This window comes from Chiloscyllium punctatum, chromosome 19 (genome assembly GCF_047496795.1).
Source record: "Chiloscyllium punctatum isolate Juve2018m chromosome 19, sChiPun1.3, whole genome shotgun sequence".
Lineage (NCBI taxonomy): Eukaryota > Metazoa > Chordata > Chondrichthyes > Orectolobiformes > Hemiscylliidae > Chiloscyllium > Chiloscyllium punctatum.
This window is the reverse complement of record NC_092757.1, coordinates 96,477,832-96,490,907: the sequence shown is the minus strand read 5'-3', so window position 1 is coordinate 96,490,907 and position 13,076 is coordinate 96,477,832. Positions and strand designations below refer to the sequence as shown.

At 43.3% G+C, this 13,076-nt stretch overlaps 1 protein-coding gene across 4 annotated transcripts in view; it reads left to right on the top strand.

The window, feature by feature from the left end:
* The window catches only part of poldip2 (polymerase (DNA-directed), delta interacting protein 2), a 74,341-nt gene that overhangs the window by 34,063 nt on the left and 27,202 nt on the right, over positions 1 to 13,076 (top strand). For all 4 annotated transcript variants that reach the window (XM_072590114.1, XM_072590113.1, XM_072590112.1 and 1 more), the window contains exon 10: positions 6,827 to 6,906. In XM_072590114.1, coding sequence (XP_072446215.1) covers positions 6,827 to 6,906 — 80 coding nt within the window. The remainder of the gene's footprint in view (positions 1 to 6,826; positions 6,907 to 13,076) is intronic.

Here is a 13,076-nt window from a genome sequence, read left to right as displayed (position 1 = left end):
TCGCTCACTTACCTCCAAATCTAACACTTGGCCGGGTTCATTCCCCAGTACCAATTACAAAATGGCATCGCCCCTTGTTGGCCTGTCTACATACTGTGTCACAAAATCCTCCTGAACACATTGAACAAAACCTGATCCATCTAAACTACTTGAACTATAGTATTCCAAGTCAATGTTGGGGAAGTTAAAGTTTCCCATAACAACTGCATACTACCTAACAACAACTTTCCTACTCTCACGAATCAAATGAGTCTCCACCACATTCTCAAGCAGTGTATTCCAGTTAGTATCCAATTGTTAATAAAAATATTTCTCCTGATGTCATCTTTGATTCTTTTGCGAGACATCATAAATGTTTCTCTTTTTGGTTCTTACATTTTCCATCAATGAGAATAGTTTCTCCTTATCATCTCAACCGCATTACAACCTTGGTTCAAACATGGACAAAAGAGCTGAGTTCCAGAGATGAGGTAAGAGTGACAGCCCTTGACATCAAGGCTGCATTTGACTGAGTGTAATGTCAAAGAACCCTGGCAAAACTGGAATCAATGAGTACCTAGGCAAACTGGCGCAATCTGGCACAAAAGAAGATTAGATTAGATTACTTACAGTGTGGAAACAGGCCCTTCAGCCCAACAAGTCCACACCGCCCTGCCGAAGCGCAACCCACCCATACCCCTACATGTACTCCTTACCTAACACTACGGGCAATTTAGCATGGCCAATTCACCTGACCTGCACATCTTTGAACTGTGGGAGGAAACTGGAGCACCCGGAGGAAACCCACGCAGACACAGGGAGAACGTGCAAACTCCACACAGTCAGTCGGGAGATGAACCTGGGTCTCTGGCGCTGTGAGGCAGCAGTGCTAACCACTGTGCCACCGTGCCGCCCACAAAGATGGTTGGGGTTGTTGGAGGTCAGTCATCTCAGCTCCAGGGCATCTCGACAGGTGTTCCTCAGAAGTGCCCTAGGCCCAACCATCCTCAGCTGCTTCATCAATCACCTTCCCTCCATCATAAGGTCAGAAGTGGGGATATTTGCTGATGATTGCACCATGTTCACCACCATTCACAACTCCTGAGATGTTGAAGAAGGCCATGTTCAAATGCAACAATATGTCGACAATATCCAAGCTTGGGCTGACAAGTGGCAAGTAACATTTGCACCACACAAATACCAGGCTATGACCACCAGGCTAAGAGACAATCTAACATTCTTGACGTTCAATAGTGATACAATCACTGAATTTTCCCACTATCAATGTCCTAGGGTTTGACATTGACCAGAAACTCAACTGGACCCACCACATAAACACAATGGTTACAAGAGCAGGTCAGAGGCCAGGAATGCTGTGTCCATCATTGACAAAGGACAAGTTAGGAGCCAGATGGAATACTCCCCACTTGCCTGGATGGATGCAGCTCCAACAACACATCCACAAAACATCGATTCCCGCCACCACTGTAGCAGTAGCAACAATGTGTACTATCTACAAGATGCATTGCAGAAATTTACCAAAGATCCTCCGACAGCATCTTCCAAACCCATGAGTGTTTGAGTGATAGGGAGAAGCTGAATAGGCTGGGGCTATTTTCCCTGAAGTTTCAGAGGTTGAGGGGGACTTTGTAGAAGTTTATAAAATCACGAGGGGCATGAATAGGTTGAATAACCAAGGCCTTTACCCATGTTAGAGGAGTCCTAAACTGGAGGGCATAGGTTTAAGGTGAGAGGGGAAAGATATAAAAGGGACTTGAGGGACAGTGTTTTCATGCAGAGGGTGGTGCCTGTATGAAATGAGCTGCTAGAGGAAGTGGTGGAGGCTGATACATTTACAGCATTTAAAAGGCATCTGGATGGGTACGTGAATAGGAAGGGTTTGGAGGGATATGGTCCAAATGTTGGCAAATGGGACAAGATTAATTTAGGATATGTGGTCGGCATGGGTCTGTTTCTGTGCTGTACAGCTCTAAAACCACTACATCTAGAAGGACAAGGGCAGCAGTTACATGGGACCACCATCACCTGAAAACTCCAAGTCATTCACCATCCTGACTTGGAACGATGTCACAGTTCCTTTACTGTCACTGGGTCAAAATCCTGGAAATCCTCCTCAATGACACTGGCTAACCACCATCTTCTCAATCTACAAAGGGTAATAATGCTGATAAAGTGTGAGTTGAAAAGGCACAACAAGTTGGGCAGAATCAGACGACCAGGATAGTCAACATTTCATTCGGGACCCTTCATCAGGACTGGGGTGGGGGAAGGGAGCTGAGAAATAAATAGAGGGTGGGTGAGGCTGGGGGAAAGGTAGGTGGGATGGGGAGGTGGATGTAGGTAGGGTGTTATTGTGGTTATAATGACAATCATAATAACCCCTGATCTGCATCCACCTATCACCATCCCACCTATCTTTTCTCCAGGCCCACGCTCCTGTATTTATTTCTCAGCTTCTTTGCCCCCTCCCAGTCCTGATGAAGGGTCTCGACTTCCTGCTCCTCCGATGCTGCCTGACCTACTGTGCCTTTGCAGCTCCATATTTTAACGACTCTGACCTCTAGCATCTGCACTTCTTACTGTCTCAAGGGCAATAAATGCTGTCCAGGCAGCCGTGTCCACATCCCGTGAATGAATGAAATTAAATTATTTGACCTCTTTCAAATATCAGGAGAATAATTTTAACCTCTTAAATGATAGCATGTAACTGAAGACATCTTCCCTGCAACCATTCCTATCAATATTTTTTTGCACTCCTTCCAAAGTTTTCACATTTTTTTTCATGAGCCTGTTGCACCAGCTGAGAACAAACTAGTGTTTTATAAGGATTTATCTTCTTTCTCGGTGCTTGTCTGTTGCCTTTGGCCCATTTTGAAGCAAGGATGATCGATTTTGAGCCACAGGTTACTTCTGCCCCTGCTTCCCCACTTTGGCTAATTGACCCGAGTGGTGCTTTTGATAAGGTATAGCATTACAGCTGTACTTTGGGAGGGTATTCTTGGAAATACATCCAGGGAAGTTATTTGGGTGGAACTAGGAAATAAGAAAGGGATGATTACTTTATAGGGATTGTATTATAGACCACCACCACCCCCACCAATAATAGGCAAGAAATTGAGAAACAAATTTGTAAGGAGATCTCAGCTATCTGTAAGAAGAATAGGGTGGTTATAGTAGGGGATTTTAACTTTGCAAACATCGATTGGGACTGCTATAGTGTTCAGGGTTTAGATGGAGAGGAATTTGTTAAGCTTGTACAAGACAATTTTCTGATTCAGTATGTGGATGTACCTACTAGAGAAGGTGCAAAACTTGACCTACTCTTGGGGAAAAAAGGCAGGGCAGGTGACTGAGGTGTCAGTGGGGGAGCACTTTGGGGCCAGCGACCATACTTCTATTCGTTTTAAAATAGTGATGGAAAAGGATAGACCAGATCTAAAAGTTGAAGTTCTAAATTGGAGAAAGGCCAATTTTCATGGCATGTGGCAAGAACGTTTGAAAGCTGATTGGGGGCAGATGTTCGTAGGTAAAGGGACGGCTGGAAAATGGGAAGCCTTCAGAAATGAGATCACAAGAATCCAGAGAAAGTATATTCCTGTCAAGGTGAAAGGAAAGGCTGGTAGGTATAGGGAATCCTGGATGACTAGAAAAATTGAGGTTTTAGTTCAGAAAAAGAAGGGAGTATATATCAGGTATAGACAGCAGAGATTGAATGAATCCTTAGAAGCATAGGGGTATATTTAAGAGCGAAATCAGGAGGGTGAAAAGGGCACATGAGATAGCTTTTGCAAATAGGGTTAAGGAGAACCCATAGGGATTTTATAAATGTATTAAGGACAAAAGGGTAACTAGGGAGACAATATGGCCCCTCCAAGATCACCAAGGCAGCCTTTGTGTGGAACCACAGGAGATGAGGGAGATACTAAACAAGTATTTTGCAACAGTGTTTACTGTGGAGAAGGACACGGAAGATATAGAATGTGGGGAATAGATGGTGACATCTTGAAAAAAGTCCACATTACAGACGAGGAGGTGCTTAATGTCATAAAACGCAAACAAGTGGATAAATCCCCAGGACCTGATCAGGTGTATCCTAGAACTCTGTGGGAAGGTAGGGAAGTGATTGCTGGGCCTCTTGCGGAGATATTTGTATCACTGATAGTCACAGATAAAATGCCGGAAGACTGGAGGTTGGCTAACATACTGCTACTCTTTAAGAAAGGTGGGAAGGAAAAGTCAGGGAACTATAGACAGGTGAGCCTGACATCGGTGGAGGGCACGTTGTTGAAGGGAATCCTGAGGGACAGGATTTATATGTATTTGGAAAGGCAAGCACTGATTAGGTATAGTCAGTCAACATGGCTTTGTGGATGGGAAATCATGTCTCACTAACTTGATTAAATATTTTGAAGTAACGAAGTAGGATTGATGAGGCAGAGCGGTAGATGTGATCTATATGGACTTCAGTAAGGCATTCGATAAGGCTTCTCATGGTAGACTAGTTAGCAAGACTAAATCTCATGGAATACAGGGAGAACTCGCCATTTGGATACAGAGCTGGCTTGAATATAGGAGACACAGAGGGTTGTTTTTCAGACTGGAGGCCTGTGACCAGGGGAGTGCCACAAGGATCAGTGCTGGGCCCACTGCTTTTTGTCATTTATATTAAAAAACACATCCCCTTTATCCTGATGAAGAGCTTTTGCCCGAAATGTCGATTTTCCTGCTCCTTAGATGCTGCCTGACCTGCCATGCTTACAGATACTCTGGCCACTCCCCCACAGTCACATGCCACTTAAGACCATCTCTAGTTACTCACAGTCACATTACCCCAGGTACAATGGTAGGATCAGATCATCCCAGGAGATGATGCAAATTCTAATGCGCTAATCCTGGGGAATTGTTATGCAGACGGTTTTCTGACTTGGTGATTCCTCAGGACAATGCAGGTGTGACATACCTCTGGTCTGAAAGCATTTCTGAGTGGAAGAGATTGAATGATAGTTTAACTTGACAATAGCAGGAGAGTAGTAGAGCAGGAGAGGGCGGCACGGTGGCACAGTGGTTAGCACTGCTGCCTCACAGCGCCAGAGATCCGGGTTCAATTCCCGCCTCAGGCGACTGACTGTGTGGAGTTTGCACGTTCTCCCCGTGTCTGCGTGGGTTTCCTCCGGGTGCTCCGGTTTCCTCCCACAGTCCAAAGATGTGCAGGTCAGGTGAATTGGCCATGCTAAATTGCCCGTAGTGTTAGGTAAGGGGTAGATGTAGATGTAGGGGTAAGGGTGGGTTACGCTTCGGCGGGGCGGTGTGGACTTGTTGGGCCGAAGGGCCTGTTTCCACACTGTAAGTAATCTAATCTAATCTAATCTAGTAGCAAATGACAGTCTAGATGAAGTGTGAATTACAATGGCGGTCATCCGCATTCTTACATGATTGTTGCCCCCACCCAAAGACCGTGCAGTTTAATATTACATTAATGTCCAGAGAGATATTCCCATTTAGTCTTTTAACATTGCAACCTTATAGGGTTTTATAAAATCATGAGGGGCATTGAAAGGGTATTTTCTCTGGGGTGGAGGAGTCCAGAGCTAGAGGGCATAGGTTTATGGTGAGAGGGGAAAGATATAAAAGGGACCTAAGAGGCAACTTTTTCACATAGAAAGTGGTGCGTGTATGGAGTAAGCTGCCAGAGGAAATGGTGGAGGCTGGTACAATGACAACATTTAAAATACATCTGGATGTGTATATGAGTAGGATGGGTTGAGAGGGATATAGGAAATGTGCTGGCGATAGGGATTCGATTAATTTAGGATATCTGGTCGACATGGATGAGTTGGACGGAAGGGTCTGTTTCCGTGCTGTACATCTCTATGACTCTATGACTGCTCTTCTCCTGTCCACTTGCTGTCATATAGCATGGAATCCTTTTGTAAGGCTAATACTCCACTTTAGCACTGAAGGAGCACCGCACTGTTGGAGATGCTGCCTTTTCAATGAGAACCAAGATCCCATGCCGTAGTTTTGAAGAAGTGCAGGGTAGAGTTATCAGTAGCACTCTGGCCAATATTTGCCCCTGAATCAATATACTAAACACATTATCTAGTCGTTAACACATTGTTATGTGCAAGGCACGGTGGCACAGTAGTTAGCACTGCTGCCTCACAGTGCCAGAGACCTGGGTTCAGTTCCCACCTCCGGCAACTGTCTGTGTGGAGTTTGCACATTCTCCCCATGTCTGCATGGGTTTGCTCTGGGTGCTCTAGTTTCCTCCCACAATCCAAAAATGTGCAGGTTAGGTGAATTGGCCATACTAAATTGGCTGTAGTGTTAGGTGTAGGGGAATGGGTCTGGGTGGGTTGCTGTTCAGAGGGTCGGTGTGGACTTGTTGGGCCGAAGGGCCTGTTTCTAATCTAATTGGTTTTTGTGTTTCCTGCATTAAGCAGTAGCTACTATATTGCTGCAAACTACTTAGATCCAGCCATTGGTCGTGAGAAGCATTATTTGAATATATGCTGCCTTTAAGCAGAAGGCAAGAAAATGTCTTTCAAAAGTGCAGGATTATGTTGCCTACTGAAGATTATTCCCACCCATGTCTATTCATGATTTGGAGATGCCAGTGTTGGACTGAGGTGTACAAAGTTAAAAATCACACAACACCAGGTTATAGTCCAACAGGAAGCACACCAGCTTTCGGAGCATCGCTCCTACATCAGATGGTTGTGGTTTCATGTCTATTCATGTTGCTTCCCAAAGCCTGTCATCCACAAATATCACCTCCTGCCATATTCTTGACTTTAAAAACTAATGGATATTTGTCTCTGTTCAGGAACCAGTTTTGTCAAAGGAGCAGCCTGCATTTCAGTACAGCAGCCACGTCTCACTGCAGGCTCCCAGTGGTCACATGTGGTGAGTACTCTGTTAACTCTAGTATTAAGCTTGGTTCCGCAATCATGACTTTGCCTCACTCAGTATCTGCTACATTATGCAGACTTGCTGAAATACAGATGTGATTTGGCACAAGCATATACTGGAGAGGTGGCCTGTCGAGGTGGTGTCATCATATTTCAGAAGTCCAGGCTAATGTCCTGGGGTCACTGGTGTAAATCCCACCACAGCTGTAGAAAATTAAATTAATAAAATTAATTTTAAAAGTTTGGACTATGAAACTAGTCTCAGTAATAGTACCACATATATCAATCAATATAATTATTAATTATTGTGTAAACCTGTCATGTTCAGGGAAGGGAATCTGTCATCCTTAACTTGTTCGGGTCTTCATGTGACTCCAGACCCACATGGTGAGGCATCAGATGCTGGCATGGTCATCAGTACTGACATCCGATCAAATATCCAGAGAAAGTAAACTGTACTTGGTGAGAATGGCCTGCTCCTATGATAGATCATTAATAATTAAGCAGTGAGAAGCTGAGCTGTACAGAACAGGAGGGTCCCAGTTAGTGTTTGCTGAGTTAGTTCAGATGAGATGGGAGAATTGGATCAAAGTGGACACAATGGCTCCTTGCATCAAGAAGAGAAATATCAATTTCCAACTGCTGATTACTAACTGGGTGCCACTGTTGTTTGGGGTGTGCACGTATGTATATCCAGGATTCATGAAATTGAAGTGAGGATTGGGGCCCTCCCCGTTATTGGATTTATCCCTGCATGTGTGCAGTTTTAGCATAAGGGAGTAAAGATGCCAAAATATATTTTCTGGCATTTTGTATCCATTGATGATTGCAAAACTTACATTTATTACCTCCTTGTTAAGCCACCTGTGTTGCTTTTGAGTAGGCATGTTGAATACCCACATCAGGTAGTTCAGTATACAGTACTGTGCTGCTTTAATTCTACAGCACTTACTTATTGAGAATCCATACTGCCTTTTTGTTACAACACGCCTAAAATATTGTTAAATCACTGTGTTACTACAACAGCTGACTTCTGTGCTACTGTTGACATTATAAAATACCCCAAAGAACTTCCACAGATTGTTATAAAACAAGATTTGACACAGACAATGCCCGAAACGTCGATTCTCCTGCTCTTTGAATGCTGCTGCACTTTTCCAGCAACACATTTTCAGCTCTGATCTTCAGCATCTGCAGTCCTCACTTTCTCCCATAACTACTGAACCTCTATGCCCCCGACCTGACCTCTTATATATCGATGATTTTAATCCTTCTGCCAATGGTGGCCCTGCCGTCAAATGCCAAGGCCCTAACTTTGGAATTCTCTCCCTAAACCTCTGTAGACCTTTCTCCAACCTCTTATAAGATCCTTCTTTAAAACCTATATTGTTGACCAAGTTTTTGGTCTGCTTGAATCTAGTGATTGATAATGTTCCTGTAAAGTATTTGGGATCTATGTAAAGGCACTACATCAAGACAAAATGTTGTTTATTTGTTTCCTTTTGTTGTTGATAGCAACATTAAACTTCCTCAATGATCCAACCATTGGGTTACAGATCCCAGTGCTTTAAGGTTTATAATTCTGCTGCTAGCTGAAACTGGCCCAGACACGGAGTACTATTAGTGCCAGTGTATAACAGCATTGTGTCCCAATAGACAATTAATTTACATAATTAACAGGCAAGTAAGACAATTTGATTATACAGGAGCACAGAAGATGTGATGACACAGGTGGATTCCATACAAGGTTTCAAAAGAGAGCTGGATGTATATTTGAAAATGAATTTAGAGGGCTGGAGAATGGTTCTTGCTGGGTAGCCCTTTTGGGAGTCAATACAGACACAATGAGTCAAGTGGCTAACTTCTGTACTGTAAGTTCTGTGAATCTATCATTTAATTTTGAGAATGTAATTGGTAAGTTGATTGAAGTGATTAAGGTGAGGTGCTTGTCCTCCTTCTAATGTCTGAAATCTACGAAATAATGTTACCATATCATTGGTTCCTAATCAAAGCTGCTGACTGTAGGTTCACTTCAATAGCCCACATTGCTGTCTGGTCCCTCCCTAGTAGCAGCTGAATGGCGCCTACTCACTGGGCAATGTGTGTCAACCTCTAATCTTCATTTATTCCATCCTCCATCATTTGAATCATCTGAATCTGTCTTTTAACATCTGTTCAGGGTTTTATTTGATGTTTTTCTATTCGATCCATGAGTACACCTTGTATAAGATATTAACTCTGCACTGACCATTCCATGATTTCTTAATCCTCAATGTGTAAATTTATGTTTTCTTTGTAATCCAGCCCAATTTCCGCAGCCCATTTACTCCTTCTCAGTGCTGTTTAATGGGTTTATTCCCAGCTGTTCATGTATATTCAGTAACTTGCTGAGATTTAATCTGCTGGTGGGTAGAGACAAGGATTAAGATCAGGGAGAGGATTGGAAAATAAATTGGAGATAGGAATAGAAAGGATGAGAGTGCCTTAAGTTGCAGTCTGCCAGTGTGGGCTACTTCTTGCCTGAATAGCATGAGGAGGCTCTTCAACCTCTTGAATCTATTCTGCCATTTAATTGATTCAATTCGAGCCTTCTTAAGCACGGGAGGGAAAAGGAAAGGTGAATCCTGCATGTTTGATTTGAATGAAGAAAGGGGAGAGGAAAGAGTGGAGCATAAGGGAGAGAGTTTCAAATTGCTACCAGCCTCTCATGAAGAAGGGTTTCCAAACCCCTTTCTTGAATGGCCTGGCTCATTTCTGTCTATACTATCAATTCCTTTCAAACTTCTAAAAACATTAGATCACTGCTTTATCTCTCATATTCCAGGAATATAAGCCTGTTTTATTTAGTTTATCCATGTTTTCCAACCCTTGGAGCTTTGCTACAATTCTGGTGACTTTAAATGCCACCCCCCAGCTGAGGGATGTTAATGTTTCATTGAAGGGAGTCCTCGATATGGCATTATCACCCTATCCTCACCTGCAGATGAGGCCCCAGGTACGCATAAGCTTTCTTTCATTACTTTCCAGTATAAACAGAACATATAAAGGTAGAAACAGGTGATTCAATGCAACAGGTACGTGCTGGCCCATGCTCTCTACAAGTTTCTCCTATCCTTCTCAGCATATCTGTCTAAAGTCCCTCATACCTATCTAGTTGCTACTGAAATGCATCTGTTTAATTCAGCTTGACTGTCCCTTGTTCCACATGCTACAAGAAATTAGCAATTAAAGGATCATGTTTATGTTTGTTAAGCAAGGCAGGCTGCTCCAAGGTTCCATCAATGCTGTGAATCTGTTCCTGCCTGCACAGGCAGTGATGGATTGACAGAAATATCCCGCAAAGTACAGAATGCTGCACGTTCTTCCTTTTTAAATAACAATCATAAGACCCACTAAATGTAGAAACAGAAATTGGCCAATCAGCCCATGGACGCTGCGCAGCCATTCATTAAAAAATCATGCCGGATCTGCTAATCCTCAACTTATTTTTCTGTCTTTTCCATATCACTCTTGACTTCCCTTATTGATTAAAAATGTATCCTTCTCGGCCATGAATAAAATATTGAGAACACTCGCAAGTATTTCAAGTATTGGGTGCAGCCAGTATTTATATGTCTGGTCTAGTTCAGTTTCTGGTTAGTAGTAACCTGCCAGGAGGATCATAGTGGAGAATTCAGTGCTAGTGATGTCATTGATCATCAAGGAGCTGTGCTCAGATTCTTTCTAGTCAGCACTAAATTTTCTTTTTCTGATACTTCTGTGAAGTACATTTGGGATGATTTGCCATCGGTCAACAATAAGAAGGTAACATATGTCAGTAGTAGACAGCAGGGATCATGTGAATTCCTAGAAGAATATAAAGGCAGTAAGAGTATACTTAAGAGGGAAATGAGGAGGGCAAAAGGGGATATGAGGTTGCTTTAGCAAATAGGATTAAGGTGAATCCAAAGGAATTCTACAAATACATCAGGGATAAAAGAGTAACAAGGGAGAGTATAGGGCCCCTTAAAGATCAGCAAGCCACTTACATGTGGAACCACGGGATATGGGTGAGACAGTAAACGAGTATTTCACATCAGTGTTTACTGTGGAGAAGAATACGGAAGATATAGAATGTGAGGAAGTAAATAGCGACATTTTGAAAAATGTCCATATTACAGAGGAGGAGGTGCTGGACGTCTAAAAATGCATAATAGTGGATAAATCCCTGGGATCTGATCAGGTGTACCCTACAACTATGGGAAGCTAGGAAAGTGATTGCTGAGCCCCGTGCTGAGATATTTGTATCATCGATAGCCACAGTTGAGCTGCTGGAAGACTGGAGGTTGGCTAATATGGTGTCACTGTTTAAGAAAGGTGGTAAGGAAAAGCCAGAGAATGATAGACCAGTGAGCCTGACGTCGGTGGTGGGAATGTTGTTGGAGCTAGTCCTGAGGGACTGGATTTACATGTATTTGGAAAAGCAATGCCTGATTAGGGATAGTCTGCCTAGCTTTATGCATGGGAAACTGAGGACTGCAGATGCTGGAGATCAGAGCTGAAAATGTGTTGCTGGAAAAGCGCAGCAGGTCAGGCAGCATCCAAGGAGCAGGAGAATCGACGTTTTGGGCATCAGCCCTTCTTCAGGAATCATGGGAAACTGTGTCTCAGTAACTGAATTGAGATTTTTTGAGAAGTAACAAAGAGGATTGATGAGGGCAGAACAGTAGATGTGACGTACATAAATATCAGTATGGCGTTCAACAAGGTTCCCCATGGGAGACTGGTTTGCAAAGTAAGATCACATGGAATACAGGGAGAACTAGCCATTTGGATACAGAACTGGCTCGAAGGTAGAAGACAGAGGGTGGTGGTAGAGGGTTGTTTTTTAGACTGGAGGCCTGTGACCAGTGGAATGCCACATGAATGGGGCTGGGTCTACTGCTTTTTGTCATTAATATAAATAATTTGGATGTGAACATAGGAGATATAGTTAGGAAGTTTGCAGATGACTCAAAAATTGGAGGTATAGTGCACAGCGAAGAAGGTTACCTCAGAGTTCAATAGGAGCTTAATTAGATGGGCCAATGGGCCGAGGAGTGGCAGGTGGAGTTTAATTTAGATAAATGTGAGGGGCTGCATTTTGGAAAAGCAAATCAGGGAAGGATTTATAGACTTAACGGTAAGGTCCTAGGGAACAAAGAGACCTTGGAGTCCAGGTTCATAGTTCCTTGAAAGTGGAGTCGCAGGTAGATAGGATAGTGAAGAAGGCATTTGGTATGCTTTCCTTTATTGGTCAGAATATTGAGTACAGGAGTTGGGAGGTCATGTTGCGGCTGTACAGGACATTGGTTAGGCCACGTTTGAAATACAGTAGTCCCCCCGTTCCAAGATCTACCGCTGATAGTCACGAACCTATTCATTGAAATGGGACACTAACCTTCCTGGCAGTCCCTGGTTCGGGAACGTTCCTTATAAAATGTTTGGGCCATGGTAAACCATAGGTAACTGAAACTGCGGAAGCCAGATCTGCCGATATGGTGGTCAGCCTGTACTGCATTCAGTTCTGGTGTCCTCCCTATCGGAAAGATGCTGTGAAACTCGAAAGAGTTCAGAAGAGATTTAAAAGGATGTTGCCAGGGTTGAAGGAATTGCGCTATAGAGGGAGGCTGAACAGGCTGGGGCTGTTTTCCCTAGAGCATTGGAGGCTGAGGGGTGACCTCATAGAGGTTTATAAAATCATGAGGGTCATGGATAGGGTGAATAGACAAGGTCTTTTCCACAAGGTGGGGGAAGAAGAGGGCATAGGTTTATGGTGAGGAGAGAAAGATTTAAAAGGGACCTTTTTCATACAGAGAGTGGTGCGTGTATGGAATGAGCTGCTAGAGGAAGTGGTGAAGTCTGGTACAATTACAGCATTTAAAAGGCATCTGGATGGGTATTTGAATAGGAAGGGTTTAGGGCCAAATGGTGGCAAATGGGACTAGATTTATTTAGGATAGCTGGTCGGTACGGTTTAATTGTTCCAAAGGGTTTCTATGTGGTACAGCTCTATGACTTTATGTTCCTATGCTAGATATATTATTTGGAAGATGTTTGATTCGCAGAGAATTTTTTATTACCTGAAGCTGTCTAGGAAGCTAATGTTATCAGAAGGAATAGATCCCAGTCAATCCCCTTCCTCCT